General features: G+C 47.9%; 1 protein-coding gene across 1 annotated transcript in view; it reads left to right on the top strand.

Moving 5' to 3' along the window:
* Positions 1-20,388, top strand: part of SORL1 (sortilin related receptor 1) — a 154,159-nt gene that overhangs the window by 104,380 nt on the left and 29,391 nt on the right. The window contains exons 27-34 of the mRNA XM_008690173.2: positions 5,608-5,733; positions 8,632-8,739; positions 10,245-10,376; positions 11,480-11,611; positions 12,231-12,365; positions 13,208-13,363; positions 17,332-17,481; positions 19,659-19,790. Coding sequence (XP_008688395.2) covers positions 5,608-5,733; positions 8,632-8,739; positions 10,245-10,376; positions 11,480-11,611; positions 12,231-12,365; positions 13,208-13,363; positions 17,332-17,481; positions 19,659-19,790 — 1,071 coding nt within the window. The remainder of the gene's footprint in view (positions 1-5,607; positions 5,734-8,631; positions 8,740-10,244; positions 10,377-11,479; positions 11,612-12,230; positions 12,366-13,207; positions 13,364-17,331; positions 17,482-19,658; positions 19,791-20,388) is intronic.

The raw sequence follows: 20,388 nt of genomic DNA, 5'->3' as shown, positions 1-20,388 counted from the left end.
TGTTTGTATGTGTGTGTGTGCTGGTTAGCCCTGCAGCCCTGTGCGATCGTAGACTCTAGGCTCTGAGAAATGGACCTTAGCCATCAGCTAGTTGCGCGCGGCTCGGAGAGCTGGGCTTTGATGACCTTGTGCTGAAAGGTAAAGCGACATCCTGCTTTCTTCATTGAGAAGGTCTTGCTGTGGGTCTTGCTGTGAAAAAAGTGTTCACTGAACTAAGCAAGTGTCCCTGAGTGATATGGTCAATTCTCATTCTGGCTCAAGCTTATTTCTTCAGGATCAGTAAGACACGGTTTATAGACGGCCCCTGGTCTGGGGACCACACGTTGAGTAGCATTGAACTAGCTCCTGCTTTCGAATGGAGCATCAGAGAGTTGCCCAGATAGTGCAGACCTACACTCTGCTTGCACCCGTTTTGGGTAAGATTTCATGAAAAATAAAGTTGGGAACAGCGTGGGAATATGAGAGGAAGGCTAGGTGGTGTGAGGTGGAGGTAATGTTCTAATTATTGTCGTGGGTGATAGGTTCACTCACGTTCATTACACCGCTTTATATGAATGAACGAATGAGACCCATTTTACAGTATGGTGGAATGGGGAGAGCAAGGAATTGGGGAAACTGGGGAGAAATAAAAACTGATCCCAGTACCTGATGAGTATATTTTCTCTGCAACCTCTAGAAATGATCACTCAGTTCTCTCTTAAATCCCTCCAGTGATGGGGCTAAGGTTATTTCATGTAACCATTTCGTGGTGATGGCAGATCTGCTTCTAGGCTTTGTTTTGCATTCACTGTGACTGCATTAACTTGCCATCACTCTTGCGGCAGGCCTCCCAAGTCCCCTGTCTTAATCTCCCTTGACCCCACATACCCCACCAGTTCCTACACTGCCCAGCACCCGGGAGCTCAAAGCATGCCTACTAATAATTTGCAAAAGCAAATAAAAAGACGGCTGTTGTTGTGCTTTGGTTTAGATTTGGTTCCTGAAGAGCAGGAATGACCTTTGACTCCTTTGTATTCTCTCATTGCCCAGCACCTGGCAAGAACTTCTGTCGATTGGGCAATTTAATACTCCTCAAATGTAGTATCATCATACAGGATGATCTGTGATCTTACCAAATTCTGTCTCCATATGAACTTACCCTAAACTTGCCCCTGGTCCTTCCTGGGGCAGTCTCAGTGTCTTTGTTTTTTTTTTTTTTTTTTTTTTTTAAAGATTTATTTATTTATTTATTCGACAGAGATAGAGACAGCCAGCGAGAGAGGGAACACAAGCAGGGGGAGTGGGAGAGGAAGAAGCAGGCTCATAGCGGAGGAGCCTGATGTGGGGCTCGATCCCACAACGGCGGGATCACGCCCTGAGCCGAAGGCAGACGCTTAACCGCTGTGCCACCCAGGCGCCCCAGTCTCAGTGTCTTTGTACCTCTGCTTCTGGAAGGATTGCGGGGAAAGGCTTCTCTCCAGATGCAAACGTGGCTGGTGGAAGGAGGAAAAGCCAGGGGCCGTGAACGAACTGCCGCCAGCCCAGGAACCACAGAGTGCTGTTTGGAAGCTTTGGGCTTGGGTGGACAATTGGTTAATAAATTAGGGGGGTGCACTTGGGCATTTCAGTTTGTAAATTGCAGAATGATTGAACATCTTGTTAGCACAACCACATTAGTCAATTTTGTGTTTCAGCAGTATGTGCCGCTCCTCCGGGGTGAATTAACAACTCATTTCTATGGGTGGGTTCGTCCGAGACTCTTGGTTTTTCTCTCCGATTTTTTCTTTTTTTTTTTTTTTTTGGCGGGGCTATCTGCAGAAAATGTAAAGTGCTTGCACGTCACCTGCTCCCTTGTTCCAGTGACTGTTCTTCCAAACCTATAAAGATGATCCTTCTTCCCCGTCATCTCAGAATAGTTGGCAGTCAGCTGTGAGCTCATTAGGATGTGTGGCTTGTCCCTTCCTTTCCTGACCTAATAAACTAAGTCATCTGCAAAGCCAGAGAAAATCGGTCAGGGTCGGCGGACTCCCTGTCGGCCTCAGCTCCTGTGTGTGGTCTCTGTTCTTCTCCTCCCTGCCTTTTCTTTTCCATGAGACTGACTTCTCTGTATTCCCTTCTCCCCACCTCCCTGCATTGATTTCGAGCGGAAACACTTGGTTTTTGTTCTTTCGGCAGCTACGGTCAGACACCTTATGTGTCCTTGTGTAGTACCTTTGCCCTCTCCTAGACCTGCAGGGACTTGAGAACGGACTCCATACATATTTCGTATTTTAGTTGTACGTTTTAAGAATCCTAATATTCATCATTATTATATTTTAGTAGCCGTTTGCTTCTTGTACGTGATGTCTCCTTTCCGCGTACATCTTCCTCTGTTTCTTGCAACAGGAGTCTGTAAGCAGTAAGCTCTCCCAAGATTTTGTTTCTATAAATGTGTCTTTATTTCACTTTCAGTAATGAATTCAGATGGATCTGGGTTTCTCGGTTGGTAGTGATTTTCCGTTAAGTATTTTGATGGGATTATTCTGTTTCCTTCTGGCCTCTTCTGTGTTGATTTGAATTCTCCTGACAGGTGATCTGTTCAAACAACAATCAGATGTTCTTTTCTCTCCAGGTACCTGTAGGTTTTTGTTTGTTTGTTTTTGTTGTTATGCAGTTTCCCCTCCCTAGGTGAAATTATTTTTATTCGTCCTGCTCCTCTTGTTTTCCTTCTAGAGGCTGAGGATTTGTTTTTTCACCAATTCTGGGGAATTACAGCCATGATCTTTTCCACTCTATTTGCTACTTTCTGCGGTCCCGTCTTCAGTGGTTACTTTCAGCCATCTGTTGGGCTGTGTCCTTCTATTGTTCATGCTTCCTGTTTTTGTATTCACAGCCTTTTTATGACTCTCTGCTAGAATCTGAGTTACTTCCTCAGTCTTCTCTTCCAGTTCAGCAATTCTCTTTTCAGCTGAATCTAACTGGCCGTTTCACACATCCCCTGAACTATGTTTATTTCCACAACTGTATTTTTTTATCAGAATTTCTGACTGGTTCTTTTTCAAAGTCTACCTTTTATTTTTCAGGGCCCTTTCTTTATGCTTTATGTTCTTATTTTGGGGTGATTCATCATTCAAGTTGTATTGATAGTTGCATCCCCCCCCCCTTTGGCTCCTCGTAGTCCAGTGCTTTGTAATGAATGCGGGCAATGCTTTCTCACCATGTGAATTCATCCAGCTCTTCTGCCCTACTTGTATCTGGTTACTGCTTTGGTCAGGTGTTCCAGAGGGTCTTGCTGATCAAGGAAGATCTGTCCAAGTCAGAGCGTAAGGTGTAGGATGATGGCCTCTATTAGAAACCCCGATCCTCTAATTTCATGGTCATTTACCCCATTTGCCCATCCTTTCTCACAGTCACAATGATTCCTGTTGTGCGAAGGATTCTTATTTTTTTTCTCCCACCATTCTTTAGTCTGTATTAAGGTCAGTCTCTTCTGTCCTTATAATTAAAAGGAAAAGGTAATAATTGAACATGTATTACCAGACACTCGGTGTCAGGGAGCTAATAAGTTACTCAGAATATGGGAAAATTCAGAAAAAGAGAATGTTTTAATAATTCCATTCATACCTGGCCACTTAAATGAAATTGTACAAACTGATTAGTCTTTCCGAGCTCAGCTTCTGTGATAGATTTTGGAGATCTCAAGCATGCCTTCCAGAATGGTCATTTGGAAACTCCATTAGCACTCTGAAATTGTTTCCAGTTAAAAGTGAAATGCATAAGATGAATAATAACAAGTAGATCAATATGGCAGTGAGCTTAGGCAACACTATATTTTATGAAAGGGAGCAAGGCTTTGCTGAGGAATGTTTTCAAGGGCTCTCAGACTTGTGATACCTACAGATCAAAAGTCTTCCAGGCAGTGGCTGTTACTGATGCAAAAACTCACGTAATGTGCAACGTATACATTCTCCTCTTATCGGAGATATAAATATATTTTAAAAAAGATGTTTGATGGATTCTGAGTGCCAAAGGTTGCAAAATATTGAAACTTCCTATCAACCCATTTTCAGGCTACGCATATAGCCTTGATCTTCAGAGAGATAAGACAACAGGTAATGGACCAGCACTTGTTTTCAAGTGGTTTGAAAAATCAGGTTCTTTGTATTTCAGACTGCTGCACAAAATAGCCTCAAATTCAGTAGAAATTCTAGAGGGCATTGGAAGCCAATTTTCCCAATCCTTGAGTAGCAATTGCCAACCGTCTTGATTGAATAAGTAACTATAGTACTCACTCAATAACCCACTTTGGTTTGTTCTGCCTCGTCTGCTGCAAAGACATCCTGTCCACACGGTTAAGCTAACAGAGAGCCCATCTATCTCGGTTGTATTATTTTATGTCCGTAGTAAACAAGGCCAGCCCGGGCTTTCATTCAGCAATGAACAGACACAAACAGCTTTCTGTTTTAGCAGAGGAAGGGGAAATCTAATGGAGAGGTGGTTAGTAGCGCTGGCTGGGTTTGAGGCAAATACTCTGCATTCGACTAGTCTTTGACCAGGATTTTGAGACGTTTCTAAAGGACTTCCAGGTGGCCTCAGCCCATGTCTGCAAACAAGGCTGTGGGTGTATAACAACGACACTGTTTCACTTGCGTCTTTTTCTTTTAATGATTGTAGTGGACACCATGTGTTGTGGGCTAGTAGAGGTCACTCCTGAGTGTCCAGAGAGTTAGACAAGTCGAGGAGGTCCTGGGACCTTTCTGTGTGAGTTTGGATAAGTCTTCTGTGCTCTCTGCATCTGAGGTTTTCCACATTTGAAATTGGGTCGTTTATTGAGAATTAGGAAATCAAATGTAAGCCTTTCGGCGCTTACAAGGGTCTTTATATGTCAATATAGATCATGAAATTGAGGCCCCCAGAGAGTGGTTGGACCCAGTCGAGAGCCGGTGTGCGGAGCACACACCTGTCCTTGGCCCACAGAATCTGGATGAGTTGCAGGGTTTATGTGAGAAGATAAAGTAGCAGGACAGAGCAGGAGCCACCCAGGCTTTGGACTCGGAGAGTCAGGTGCTCTTATTGCATCGTCTTTGTGAATGTGGGCAAGTTTCTTCATCTCTCTAAGGCTGTTTCTTTTCTTTTTAATTCTTTTTATTTTATTTTTTTTTTAAGATTTTATTTATTCGAGAGAGAGTGAGAGAGAGCATGAGAGGGGGGTGAGGGGCAGAGGGAGAAGCAGACTCGCCGCGGAGCAGGGAGCCCAATGCGGGGCTCGATCCCAGTACCCTGGGATCATGTCCTGAGCCGAAGGCAGGCGCTTCACCGACTGAGCCACCCAGGCGCCCCTCTAAGGCTGTTTCTTATCTGTGAATGGGGACTACCCCTCACGTCGTAGGTGGTTTTTAAACCTGTACATCTCTGCGTGTGTAACTTCACAGACTCACAGAGTCAGGTGACTTGCTTAATTAGGAGGTTGCACCCCACCTTCAGGGCCACCCCGGGTGCCTAGCTCCTCCCCAGGGAGGAACTCCGGCACTCCGGTCCATGCCTAATTATTACCCAGTACAGTCTTTCTTCGTTCGGCTCCATGGTGGCTGGTCGAGGAGCGGAGGTGAGGGTGGCATTGACACTTTCTCTCTTCTCTCCTGCTGACAGCCATCTATCACACGTGCGAGACCTCCAACTTCCAGTGCCACAACGGGCACTGTATCCCCCAGCGGTGGGCTTGCGACGGTGACATGGATTGCCAGGATGGTTCTGACGAGGACCCAGTGAACTGCGGTAAATGCCCATGCTTTGGCCTTCACCTGGAGCGTCCCTAGTGTCTGCCATTCGGGAAAAGAGGCAACAGATGGGCCAGGGGTTGGAATACTGTTCGGCTGTGCCCAGGTGCCCACGTGGACAAGCAAACACACCCTCTCACTTTCTATATGGCACGGCCAGAGGACGTCGAGGGTGTGTTGTGTCGACCTCGTTGGCAGGCACGCTTTTGCCTCATTGCTTTTCCATAACAACTTTGAAGCAAAGGAAGGGAAGCCAGTGTACCCACCCAGAGTGCTGAATACAGTCACCACACACAGAAGTGACCAGTGTTCCGCCAGAAATTAGCCAACGATTTCTGTGTAAATTGCATGCTTTATGACTAAGAGTTCTTACGGTCCTGTGGGAAAATGGCTTACCACCCCAAAAGCAGGACTTTCTCAGCATAACCGATGGCAAAAATAACTCTAGGGTGGTCACTTACCTTCATAAAATAGCCACCACAGAAACACAATATATAAAATTTTTTTTTATACCAAATATTTTCAAGTTTCTCTGTCGTTATCCTTTTTCCGTAATATCGGTAGGAAAAAAATCCCCGTGTTTCTCCTGTGCTGTCAGTATCTGCGCAGAGAGTACATTCCAGGGCTTCTTGGCCGCCACACGTGAGTTTTCCACACCAAGTAACTTTCCTCAGCACCAGCTGGGGGTCCTCCAGTTAACTCATGCCTTATGCGCTGTCTTCCTTGGAATGGGGTCAGGGCTTACAGGCGAAGGGCGCCGTCCCCAGCACTGCCCACCACTTCCCATGCCCGTCACCAGCCTCAGTTGTCACCTCTACTTCCGACCGACCACTTATATGTCCGGGTCCCCCCCTTGGGTTCAGTGATTTACCAGAGCGTCTCACAGAACGCAGAGAAACACGTTTCCTAGTTTGTTAGAAAAGGATATGATAACGGCTGGGATGAACATCCAGAAGGAAGAGATGCGTAGGGCAAGGAATGGAGAAGGGCTGTGGGACTTCCGTGCCCTGTCCAGGCCTGCCGCTCTCCCAGCATCTCTGTGCTCAGCAACCTGGAAGGTCTCCGAGCCCCCTACTCTTAAGATTTTTATAGCGGCTTTATTGCATAGGTATGACTGATCATTAACTCAGTCTCCATCCCTTGCGTCTTCGTAGAGGATCTGGGGTGGGGCTCAAAGTTCCAAGCCTCTTATCATGGCATGGTTTTCCTGGTGACCAGCCGCCATCCGAAAGCCACACAGGAGCCCAACCAGAGTTGCTCCATTAGAACACGAGACACTCCTGTCCCCTGGGGAATTGGAAGAGTTTCGAGTGCTGTGCCAGGAACCAGGCAGAGACCTATATGTATATTTCCTCTTACTTTCCACCATATGTTCCAGATCTTCATGGGACTGAAGTCCTTGTCCACATGTTGTATACCCTATTGCTCTCATGTCAGAGTATTAAACAGAGATGTTTGCCTGTGTCTGTATTTTTCTGTGGTCAGCGTTTTCAAGGCACGTGCATATTTCCTTTGTGTTTCTCTGACTTAGTTTCTTCCTCGTCGGGCATTTGAGTGTTTTTAGTTTTACACTACTACACGTAGTAAAGTTATCCATTTCTTTGGAAATGGAGGTTTATTTTTTCTTGAAGCTGCTTCCTAGGGTATGTTCCTCAGTATGGCATTGCTGGGTCAGATGCACCATATTGTGTTTCTAAGTGATACCCAGAGCATCTCTCTCAGTAGCATGGTGTCTGTTTCCCCAGTCTCCCTTGAGCTTACGTTTTATCTTCTCAGCTGTTTTCTCTGATTTAATGAATGGGAGTTTGTCTTGTGTAATTTTACTTTTATACTTCTTTTAAAAAAGCTTTTATACTCAGTGACATTAAACATTTCCCTGACTCATGGTACTCAGTGTTTCTGTTTGATGTCCTTTGAATAACTTCCTATTCCATGATGACTTTTTATGGGATTGAAACACGTTTTCTTGCCTTACATCTGACCCTCCTGGAACCATTCTCCTAAGAGCTGGGTTTGCAGTGGCCATGACTGACCTGCAAGAATTTACTTTTAAGCCTAACGTCAGGCAGTAGCTCTGTGTTCAGGAGAGAGGGTTACCTCATGCTAAGAATTCTCTACTAAGTGCGAAACCTAGGATTCTTAACATTTCTAGGATGGACTTTCTCCAAAAGGGCTTTGGTTTAGAATTCCCGAAGAATTAATGGTGATTTATGAGAGCTTTAAAAGACCAAGATTTATTATCAGGATTCATGTCCCCTTTTTTTTATTCACTGAAGCTTTTCTTAAAAAATATGTGCTCATGAGTAGGTAACACGTTTTTGTGGTTCAAAATGGGAAAAAAAAGCATCAAGATTTGTATGGTAAATATTTTTCTCCCCATCTGCCAAATTCTGACCCTGTCCACATAGGAAGTTATGGTTGTATCCCTTTAGGACATTTTTGTGCATATGTGCAAATTTAAATGTACTGCCTATTTTTGTTCTCTTTTATACAAGTAGTATGCTAGGCCTGCTGTTTTGTACCTTGTTTTTTTCACATAACTGTGTATCCAGGACACATTTTCACAGAGTGCTTCCTCAGTGCCTTTATGACGGTCTTGTGTTCCATGTACAATAAGGCATTGCACAGTTCCCTACTGATGGACACGTAGGCGGTTTTCTCTGTGTTACAAAGAGCATTGCAATGAATAACCTTGTACTTATCTTTCCCTTGTGTGGGTAGATTACGTTTTTACAATGGCATTGTTGGGCACAGTGTGCACGCACGGGTAACTGTGGCCGCGGTTACCAATCACCCGCCCTCCTTAGGGGTGTGCAGCTTTCTACCCACACGACGCATGTGAGTGCCTGCCTGTTTCCTGTCCGTCATTTTCTTCCGGTGTCGAATTGCATTTCAGAGAAGAAGTGCAATGGATTCCGCTGCCCGAACGGCACATGCATCCCGTCCAGCAAGCACTGCGACGGTCTGCGGGACTGCTCGGATGGTGCGGACGAACAGCACTGCGGTGAGTCCTCTCCCCGCCCCAGGGAAGCGCATATATTGGACTACCTCTTAGCATTTCCTCAGTAAACTGCCAGGGGTTAGCTTTTAACCGAGTTCAGGCAGGACTCTGAGAGGCCGTCAGCAGCAGGGCACCGTGGTTTGGGTGAAGAGGAATAAGGGGGGTAGCAGTGGGGCGATCGCGGAATAGGTGGTAGCTCAGTGAGCGCTGTTGGTTAGTTGCAGTACGTTCCAGGAGTCGACCCGTTGTTTTGAATTAAACACTTATTTCTCCTACTTTATTGGTTTTATTAGTGTTGCCTGGGTAACATTTCCAGCCAGGTGACTCTTTTGTCCCAGTTTCCTTTGGACTCATAGAGGTTGTCTTGGGTCAGTAGTGCTCATCTGTGAGTATACTGTGCTTGGGTCGCCCCCCCCTTCCCCCCCCCATTCTGATGTAATTCATCTGGAGCATGGCCCGGGCATTGGGATTTTTTTTAAAGTGCTGCAGGTGAATGTGACGGGCAGCCCAGCTTGAGAACGATGTCGCGATGCCGGGGTTGGCAGACTGGCCTGTGGGGGAAAGCTGGCTGGACGTAAGCTGTTCTAGGGAATGGATTTTTCTTTAAACACAGTCACAACCTGCTTACGTGTCATCTCAGGTCACATCCGTGCAAGAGCAGCAGCGTGGAGAAGTCATTGACAGAGACTGTGGGACTCGTACACCCCGGAGAATTCACTCTCTGGTTGTGTCAGCCAGCATTCTCTAGAGAAACAGAACCCCTGGAATGTGTGTATCTCTAGGGAGAGACTTATTTTCAGGAATCCGTTCGTGGAGGGAGAAGGGCTGGCCAGTCCAAATCTACAGGGTAGGCTGGCAGGCTGGAGACCCAGGGGCAGGCTGATGTCGCAGTTCGAGTCCAAAGGCCATCTTCTGGCTGTGTCCTGGGTGGCCTTTTGTCTGTACCCGCATCCCCGGTGTCTCTTCTTGGAAGGACACTGCCCCTGTTGGATCAGCACCTCCCCCGCCATGGATGACCTCATTTAACCTTAATTAGCTCTTTAAAAGCCCTGTCTCCAAATACAGTTATCCCGGGGATTAGGGCCTTAACATGAATTTTTAGGGATACGATTCAGTCCATAACTCTAGTCCTTTCTAGAAACAGGAGTAGAGAGTCTATTCTGTGGCTAGTGATTAAGATCGTTGAGTGATGACGTCAGACAGGTCTGGATGTCAGTTTTGGCTGGGTACTCTTGGCAAAATGCTCAATGCTGCCATCGCCTCTGTTCTCATCGTGACACCAGGACAGTAAAAGCTCTCATAACATTGTCTTGAGAGTTCAGTGATGAGCTTCTGGGTCAGGAGCTGTAGCTCAGGGCTCGGCACACAGCCAGTGCCCCCTAAATGGTGGCTCTTCCTGCTGTCTCCTGAGGGCGCATCTGTACCAGGGCGCCTTTGCTCAGGGTTTGCGAGGGACCTCCCCAGTCCCAAGTGCTCACGGCCCTCTCCCCGTCCCGGACCCTTTTCAGAGCCCCTGTGCACACGCTTCATGGACTTCGTGTGCAAGAACCGCCAGCAATGCCTCTTCCACTCCATGGTGTGTGACGGGATCGTCCAGTGCCGTGATGGCTCAGACGAGGATGTGGCGTTCGCAGGATGCTGTGAGTGGGGGGGGGACGGGGAGGTGACCGAGGCCCTGGAGACACTGTGAAGGGCTGGGCCCCTCTGGTTCATGGGTCTTGCTCGAGGGTCCAGTCTGGCCCTTTTCTGAGAAAGACTTGCCTTTGTTGCTCTTTGGTTGTTGGTGTCCATATGAGGGGAGGGTGTGGAAGGACTGAGGTCTTGGCCCAGATAGTCTGTTCTCCGACAGCCCTTTCCACACACCCATCCCTCTGTAGCACCCTTGCCTGGCTCCAGGGGTCTTCCCCGCTCTAGTCACCGCTTTGCACACTGTGTATGTACTGGATGGCCTGTCTCTCCTTGCTGGAGTGTGGGCTTCACGAGAGCAGGGCCTTTGTCTGGTGCACTGCCGTAGCCCCGCTCCTAAAACGGCCCTGCCTGTGGTAGCCACTCCTGCCTTCTCAGCGCCGTCACCAAAGACTGCAGCCTGGGTGGCTGACACAACAGAGATGCATTTTCTTACGGTTCTGGAGACCACAAGCTTGAGGTCAAGATGGAGGCAGGGTTGGTTCTTCTGTGGCCCTCTTCTTGGCTTGCTGATGGCTGCCTTCTTTCTCCCTCAGTGTCCCATCTGTGCCTGTGTCTTGCTTTCCTTTTCTTTTTTTTTTTTTTTTTTAAGATTTTATTTATTTATTTGACAGAGAGACAGCCAGTGAGAGAGGGAACACAGGCAGGGGGAGTGGGAGAGGGAGAAGCAGGCTGCCAGTGGAGGAGCCTGATGTGGGGCTCGATCCCAGGACTCCGGGATCACGCCCTGAGCCGAAGGCAGATGCCCAACTACTGAGCTACCCAGGCGCCCCTTGCTTTCCTTTTCTTATAAGGACACCAGTCCTATTAGATTCGGGTCCACCCTAATGACCTCATTGTAACTTAATCACCTCTTTAAAGACCTGTTTCCCAATATAGTCACCTTCTGAGCTATTGGGGGGTAGGTCTTCGTTGGCTTTTACCATCAGGGAACCTGTGGCCGGCGTATCTCTTGGTGGAGGACAGTTGCTCTTTGTCTTGTTTCCAAGCAGTGTCCCACTTGGAGCTCTTCAGTATGGCAGTAACCTGGAATTTATGGTGCTTGTTCCTTATCTAGCCCAAGACCCCGAGTTCCACAAGGTTTGTGATGAGTTCAGTTTCCAGTGCCAGAACGGAGTGTGCATCAGCTTGATTTGGAAATGCGACGGCATGGATGACTGCGGTGACTACTCCGACGAAGCCAGCTGCGGTAAGATCTGGGACCTGCAGCCTCTCGTCCCTAATCTCTGGTCACAGTGATGCCTGTGGTTCAGGAGGCCATTCTCAGCCCACTCCAGTGCAGGCTCTGCCTTGTCCTTCCTCAGCACTGGTTCCTGCCAGCTCTTGAGTCTCTGTGTAGAGAATTGAGTCTGGAAGTGGCAGCCTGCCCCCAGTCAGTGTTGGGGGATGCGTATTCTGGTTCCTTTTCTTTCCCTCGTTGGGAAGTTCACATGATGTCTAAGAAATACGGGAAAGGAATTACGGTAAATCTTTGGAGAGGGCTTCCCTCTCCTCCCCTAAAAGTTGCAGATTTCACAACTTCATAGAGTCGTTGTCACTGTTGGGTTAGAGTCAGTAGATATATCATTCCTTTGGTAAAGCGTCAGAATTAAAAGGTTGGGTATTATTCGTAAGGTCCAGATGCCTGGCTCAGAGAAGCATGAGTTGGGATCCGGGAAGTTGGGTCCAAGAACTGCCTTACCTGTGTCTGGTCGGATTGTGCAGGCTGCCCGGGGACTTGGGCCTTGAGGAGGCTGTGTCTGTCTGGTTGGTGTGTTTGTTCACACTGGTGCAGGGCAGCTGACTGACGGTGCGGTTCATCTCCCCAGAAAACCCCACAGAAGCCCCGAACTGCTCCCACTACTTCCAGTTCCAGTGTGACAATGGCCACTGCATCCCCAACAGGTGGAAATGTGACAGGGAGAACGACTGTGGCGACTGGTCTGATGAGAGGGACTGCGGAGGTGAGGGTCTTGGGACACACCAGCACATACGGCCCCCTTTCTGCATAGAATTGAATTTGGTCTCCTCGGGGCTGGGCTCATTCAGCGATTTTGGGGGCACAACCCTCTGAGTTCTTTTCTACCCCCTCCCACTTTAAAAGCAGCGTGGTTGGTTTCTCCTGTTTTTAGGGTCACATGTGCCGTATTTTGCAGGCACGGTGAGCGCTCTGGAGCCTGGCAGCTCCAGGCGTGGCCTGCGGACCAGCAGCTCCACATCTTGGAGCTGGTTAGAAATGCAGGGTCTCTGACCCCCACCCCAGGCCTCCCTTCTGAGTCCGAATCTGCATTGTAACAAGATCCCTAGGTGATACAGGGCCGTGTTGCATGCCAGGAGCACTGGTGTGGAGCGCACGCTGCTTACCTTCCTTTTTGATGCCCTCCTCCCTGAACTAGGTCTTAGGGGAGCCGCGGTGGAGTTGTATGGAGTTGTAACCAGCAGTGTGTAGCCTCAGCGTGAGCTCTCCCATCTACTATGCGCATTGAGTCACCTTCCTTCCCTCAGCCTGCAGAAACATCGAGCCCCTGTTGAGCCCCTGCAAAAACAAACTCAGATAGTAGCCCAAATCAGATGAAAGGGGTTAGGTGCATCTGCTCCGAAAAGGGAAGAGGCTGCAGTCTATTCTGATGCCCCATTATAAATGAATTTTACATGAGCTGCTATTCAGAACCGTGCCTGACGCTGGCCTCCCTGGGCTGGAGCAGCTCCAGCGGGGACGTCCATGCTAAGTTTGGGGCACATTTTGGTCTGAGATCAGGCGTCTTGTCACACTTGGGGCATTCTTGCTTGCTTGTGTTTTGCTCAGATTCACGTATTCTTCCGTCCCCCACTCCCGGGCCTTCTACATGTCTGCCCAATTACTACCGCTGCAGCAGTGGGGCGTGCGTGATGGACAGCTGGGTGTGCGATGGGTACCGGGATTGTGCAGACGGCTCGGATGAAGAAGCCTGTCCCTCGCCGGGTGAGTGCTCCCTGCCTGCTCCTGCGGCACCTGCCTTTGTAGAGTGGACCTTCCAGGGTATGCCCTGGGCACAGAATGGCCAGGCTCAGTGCCCCCTGCCTTCTGGGACCCTGTGCTCTGTGGCCCGGGCTGCTTAGCACCTCCAGAGCAGGGAGACCCGGGGCACTCGGAGCTGGAGGGTCTCCTCTCCTCTAACCGCCTTCTCATCTTCCTGTATGAAAAGGCCAGTGACTCTGCTTTCCACCCTGGCTGCGGTTGGGCCACCTTTGCTTCCTTCTCCACAGGAAATTACAATGGGAACGATGGGGGAAGTGTTTGCGTGTGTGTGTTAGACTCTCAACGGGGGGAGAGCCTGATTTTCCTGCGGGCTAGTTGGCGGCCATCCTGCTAAAGGAGGGTAAGCACTGCCATCTAGTGGCCGGACCCAGAGAGGCATCTGAAGGCGTGGGCAGTAACCATGTTGCGGGAGGCAGGAGTCTACCCTGAGACCCCTGACTAGTGCGCTCCCTTAACTGCAGGCAGAACAGAGGTAAGGGTGCTGGATCCTTTCCTGAGCAGGATTCTGTTTCTGACTTGGTTAGAGTAAGAGAATAGACAGTTCTCTATGCTTTGCAGATCCTTTTCCTAGCAAACTTCTAGACCAGCAGTCATCTTCCTCCTTTAAAACTAATTCGCCCCATTGCTTCACTGTTTGAAATCATCAGTGGTTTTCCCTTGTCCAGAAGATAGATCCCAACCCTTGAGTCCTATTTTCAAGATCCCTCTTACCTGCCATTATTTTGCACTTCTGCCAAGGCGGGCTCCTCATCCTCTCTGGACAGACCTGCTTCTTCTCTGTTGATACTCCTTCAGCAGAGTGTCTGCCTTATCAGAGACCTCTGCCCTCCTCGACCTTGCCCTCCCACTTTCCCCCTCTGTGAAACCCACTGTCCCATCACAGCAGACGGAGGCATGGGTTTTGTAGCTAAAAGAGCCCTTGCTGTGTCACCAGTGTTTATCAAAGTACGGAACGGAGACCACCTGTAATGGAATCACTTGGGGTGTTCATAAGAACTACGGAATTAGGATTTCTGCATGGAGCTCAGGAGCTCCCCACGTGACTGCTGGGTCCACTAAAGTTTGAGATTCCCGCTTGGAGCAAGTACACTGTTATTTTCCCTTGCAAGCCCACCAGCACGGAGCTTTCACTGAGTCCTAGGATTGGCACTGATCTCTTTTCCAGCCTCATACGTACCTGTTGTCTCTTTGATTCTTCACTACGATCTGCCATGTGCTGCTTCCTGGTCATCTCATGCATGGGAATCTTTCTTTTCCAAGCGATTATACGGACCTCATGTTTTGGAATCGTGACACATACTTTGAATCCCCCACTGTGCTTATTACAGTAATAGGCAAATAGCATCCTATAAATGCTTCTCGAATTAAAACAAATTGTAAAAAAAAAATTTTTATCTCTGTCCTTGGCCCCCAAGGCTCACCTGTTTAATGATTCGATTCTCCTCTCAAAATTGTCTTTAGGTTATTGAAATTTCTGAGCAGGGTATTAACAGGCTCTAGCAAATCCTGCCCAATGCAGGGTGCAGATTCCTATTTCCATCTTTCCTTTAGCTTCTGTGATTTCTTTTGTATGTACGTCATCAGTGCAAATTTAATTTGGGTCGTTTCCAGCTCTCGGATCTGGTTTCTGCACTGCGAGTCTCCTAACTGGTCTCTGGGCCGTGTACCTCTCCCCTTGGAGTTTACCTCCCAAGAGGCTGCGTGTAGATGCATGATCCTGCCTTCCTCGGTCTGGAACCTTTTGGCGGCCCCCTTACTGTCCAGGCATTAGTGCCTCAATGCGCCTTGGCTTGGCTTTCTAAAAGCCTTATTTTTTACTGCTTTTCCCCGTGCACCCTGTTTTAGCAGAGGGGTTCTAGGCGTAGGAGAGGCCCCTTTGAAAATCTAGTTAAAACCATGGGATGCACACAACATCCCAGAATTAGTCATTGGTTCTTGTTTCATTTGTTAGCTCAGGTCATTGTGTGCCATCTGCTAATGCTTTCCCCCTCTCAGTAGCTTCTGGGGGTCACTTTCCGCAAGGTCACCATATCAGTGATTTCTTAGCCCCAGAGTTTCTCTTGAGGGTATCCCTTCCAGCAGCCCGGATCCTCCTCTCTGGGCCCAGTGTTGACCAGGCCCACTGCCTGCACCTCCCCTGGGCCTTCACCACCCTCCTTGGAACTCCCTTTGCCTTTCTCCTGGTTTGGAGTTGCTGTTTCTGGGGTCTTGTGTCTTGCTTTTGTTGGTTTGCTCCCTTGTGTTGTTGGAGTACACCCCCCAGTAGATTTTGTCCGGTGACTACGGTGGCGCAGAGGCCAAGGACGCAGAGAGGACAGCCTTCAATGTGTTTGTCTTCTGAGTTTGCTGCTTGGGGTTTGTGCCTGTTGCCCTCTATGCCTGGGCCACACGTGCCTTGCGGGGTGTGGCTTCTCCATCCTGAGGACTTATTTGACTTCTCTCCTGTTGGAGATCCTGTTTTCTGCATCCCAGATTTCTCTCCCTCATCCTTCCTTTCCCTCTTTCTCTCTCTTTTTTAGTTTAATCCCATTTTTCGGTAAAGCACATTTTTCAGAACGTTCCCTGGGAAACAGAACATGGGAGGCATCGCTGAGGTCTTGCTTCTCTGAAAGTGTTTTTCTTCAAGGTCTTTGGATTGAGTGATAGTTGTTGGTCTGGGTTTGGGATTCTAGGTTGTCAGCAATTCTTCAGAATTTTGAAGGCATTGCTCCAGCGTCACCAAGCAGCGTCTCTTTCTTCCTGGAACTCTTGTCATTCATACGTTAGATCTTCTGATGCGGTCCTGTCACCTTTCTATTTTGTAACTGATCTTTTTTCCCTCTGTTTCCTGGAAGATTCAGCTCTGTCTTCCAGCTCTGCTCCTGAGTTTTCCGTTACGGTTACCATGGTTTTAATTTTTGGGGCTTTGACATGTCTAGTACTCTTCCTTTTTCATGGCATCCTGTCCTTTTTTCATGCAGAAATAGATATTTCTTCATTCTGAGCGTATTAAAGATATTTATATTTGAGGTTTTCTTCTTACAAAGTCTCTATTTCCTCCAAATGTTCTTTTTTTTTTTTGCAGGGAAGGGGTCTGTACTCATTTCTGTCTTTCACGCCAGAGGTTTTTCCCCAGATAATTCCGGTTGCTTGCTTGTGTTGAAGGGTGGGGACAAAAGCACAAGCGATTCTGCACATGGGTAGGCTTGTCAGCTTTGAGTTTCACGGTTGGGCTGTTGGTCCGGGAACTCTTGATCTGGGTTGCTTGAGGATTTGTTCCCAAGCCTGGTCAGTTTCCCTAGAGAAGATTTTACAATCTACTGCCTAGGGAATAAAGGTGTCCCTGCCAGGGCTTATGAGGATGGGGGACCAGGGTTCCTCGCATTCAGCAATCTGTGGGTTTAACCCCCTCTCTTCAGTATGGCGTTCTTGCTCTTCACTAGGCCTGTCTAACCAGCCCTTTTTTACCCTCCACGTAACAATCCTCCAGGCTTCTGTGGGGGTGACGTCCGGGGTGATTGTCTCGTGGGGCTGGTAGGGGCGGGGCACATAGGGAACCTTGCTGCTACTCAAACATTCTTCCATCTGTTCCCTTACTGTCTTTTCTCCCTCTTCTCTGCCAGTTCAGAGAGCATTTTCCAGCTTTTTGAAGATTGTGTGATGTCCATCTTGTGGGTTCTTTGCTTTCTGCTGTGACAGCTTAGGATGGGACTTGGCCTCCACTGGTCCCTTGAGTCACTTACCGCTGTCTGCGGTCCAGCTTTCAAAATCAGATGACTGTGTCGGATCAATCTGCCTTCCCTATCCAGAGTTCACATTTGTCTCCTGGCCCCTGTCATCATTCTGAAAGCACTATCATTTCCTACCACGTTGAGTTGGTTGCTCTCGCTGATCAGTACCAAAAAGTGAATTTTCAAAACCTTTTCTTCCAGCAAATGTCACGACTGCCTCCATCCCCACTCACCATGGGCGCTGTGACCGATTTGAATTCGAGTGTCACCAGCCAAAGAAGTGTATCCCCAACTGGAAACGCTGTGACGGCCACCAAGATTGCCAGGACGGCCAGGATGAGGCCAACTGTCGTGAGTAGTCTCAGGGATTCACCACTCGGAGAGGGTTTCTGGAGAGCAGGAGACCCCATTACTCGTGCTTCGTTTCTCATAATAACCTTGCGGTTTTGGGATTATCTCCATTTTAGAGATAGGAAAATCAGCTTCAGAGATCACCTCGTCAGTACCAGACTGGGATATTTATTTAGTTGTTGTTTTTTTTGTTTTTGTTTTTTTGCACAAGGTTGTGACCTTTTCATCATGCTACGCTCAAAGTTCTTATAGTGGAGTACTCTGAAATAACAGAGGGAAACAAGGGAGTAGGGTAAAATTGAAGTGGACCTTTGGGACATCAAAATAATGGTCAGATCGATCCCGCATTTGCCCAAATCATAATAGGAACATTTCAGCCAAATAAGTAACTGCACAGTAAGATGAACACTGAAAATAATTAACAAGGAAATGAAATAGGACCTAGCACCTTCCTCCTTGGTGAGATTAATTCATTAGTCGGCATTCTTTAAGTTTCTTTAACCTGTTCCAAATCAGCCTTATTCATAAGGATGTTGCCTGGTTAATGGTCTTAAAATCAAGATGTGTTGTATCTCCGATCTTTCTCAATCCATGAATCTGAGAGCCCTATCAAGAAAGGAAATGAGATTAGCGTGGCACGATCCTTCTTGGAGAAGCTGGCCCCTGAAGGCCACCACGTTCTCTTCCAAGTGCCTATTAATCATCTGTTTAATTATCAGCTTAAGGATTTTCAGAGATTAATAACAACCGTATTCTCCATTTCTAAAACCTGTTTTCCCACTTTAAAAAAACATTGAGACATGTTTCATAAAGAAACCTCAAACACCCACCAGCTTTACTACTCACCTGTTATTTGGATATATTCTACCACGTGGAATAATTCGGGAGGGAGATCTTGGTATTTTCCAGAACAGTGCTCTTCATAGAGTTTCTCACTGACTATTCTGTATGAAATGACCCCTGCCCATCATTCTGTTACTGTTCTTCTCTTTATGTTTCTTTGTGGTTTTTCATCACTATCTAAAACCACAGAGTTGTTTGTTTACTTGTTTGCTGTTTCTCTCAATAGAAAGTAAGCTCTCTGAGGTAGGTCCTTTGTTGTACACATCACCATATTCTTAGCATCTTGAACAGTCCTGATTCATGGTGGGCCCTCCATGAATATTCACTGGTTGGGAAGATGGGTGGTTGGATGGATGGATGGATGGATGGATGGATGGATGGATGGGTAGATGGATAAATGAAGGAGTAGATGGGTGGATAGATGGCTGTCTAGATGGGTGGGTGTTTGGATCCTGGGTAGGCTTGTTGAATGGATGGGTAAGTGGGTGAATGGGTGGGTAGGTGGATGGATAGATGGAAGGACGAATTGCATCTTGGGTTTCTTATACTAGTGGGTCTCCAACGTTTTCTAAATGCTGTAGTGCAATTTCATTTGTAACCAAGCCCCCTCTTCCAATATCCCCAAGGCAAACCAATTTCAGTTCTGCATGTCACAGAGCTCTATAATACAATGATTTTCCAAGAGCTGGGGGATTATAGTTTATAAAAAGCCTCACATTTCCTTTCTTTCATTGACATTTACTGTAATAGGGAGCTCTTTTAAAAGTATATTAAATTGAAGTCTGTACTTCCACAGTAGCGATATGCTAAGTCTTAATTCGTCATTCATGTAAGCACTCACCAGCTGAGGGTAGTTGTTAAAACATTCCACCCCACCCCAACCCCCTGTGTCTTTTTGTCTCCGGGAACATATCTCTAGATTCGTTATCCATTCCTGTTGACCAGGTGGGTTCTCTCACGAGAACATGACCCAGTTTTTCTACCTCCATCTCAAAGTGTGGTTTTCAGAAGCGGATGCAGTGCCTCAGAGAGAAAATGGGATTCCTTGTTCTTGTTCTAGAACAGAAGTTTTGAACGTAGGCCAATTCCAGTGAATCACTGTGGAGCCTGTAAATTACTGCATCCCCTCTAGATCATTTGACCCCAAAGCTCTTCCTTTTCCTGGAGGCAGATTCCCGTTGTTCATGTCAGACAAGGAGGCATCCCAGTGCCACTTGTGGGGGTTACTCCTCCTCGTTCCAGAGGCGTATTTTGAATCAGAAGCCGATTAACACAGACTACGTTTCCTAAACACAATCAACCGTTACCACAACGTGCCGTCCCCTGTGTTGCAGCCACACACAGCACCTTGACCTGTATGAGCAGGGAGTTCAAGTGCGAGGACGGCGAGGCGTGCATCGTACTCTCTGAGCGCTGTGACGGCTTCCTGGACTGCTCGGACGAGAGTGACGAGAGGGCCTGCAGCGGTGAGTGCCTCGACCTCGACCCCCCGCGGGCACTCTGCCGAGAACCTCGTGAGCCTTTCCTCAGTCTGAGGGGAAACCGCTTTTTGCCCAGTTTTGGAGCGCCCAGTGAAGGGAGGCTTGTCCTGCCTCTGATGCAGGTTGGCCTCATCCCTGTGAGGGAAACTCTGGTCTTGGATTTGTTTTTTGTGGACGTCCCACCCCGTGTGGGCGCACCATGCTCCCAGAGCCTCAGGCTTTGTGGCGGGGTGAACACAGTTCTTCTGTCTGGAACGCTTTTAGTAATCGTCCTAGTCCTTTTGGGCTGCTATTAACAGAGCACCACAGACTGAAGGGCTTATGGACAACAGAAACTATCTTCTTCCAGTTCCAGAGGCTAGAAGCCCGAGATCAGAGCACCAGCACATTTCACATCTGGTGAGGGCTAGCTTCCTGGTTCATTGACGGCCATCTTCCCTGTGTCTTCACATGGTGGAAGGGGTGAGGGAGCTCTCTGGGGTTGCTTTTATGAGGACACTGATGTCACTCATGAGGACGCTGTCCTTATGACCTGATCACCTCCCAGAAACCCCGCTTCCTAATCCCATCACATTGGAGATTG

Source organism: Ursus maritimus, unplaced genomic scaffold, assembly GCF_017311325.1.
Source record: "Ursus maritimus isolate PB19 unplaced genomic scaffold, ASM1731132v1 scaffold_16, whole genome shotgun sequence".
In the NCBI taxonomy this organism is placed as follows: Eukaryota; Metazoa; Chordata; class Mammalia; order Carnivora; family Ursidae; genus Ursus; species Ursus maritimus.
Note: the sequence above shows the minus strand (reverse complement) of the source record. Positions and strands in the feature narration are given on the sequence as shown.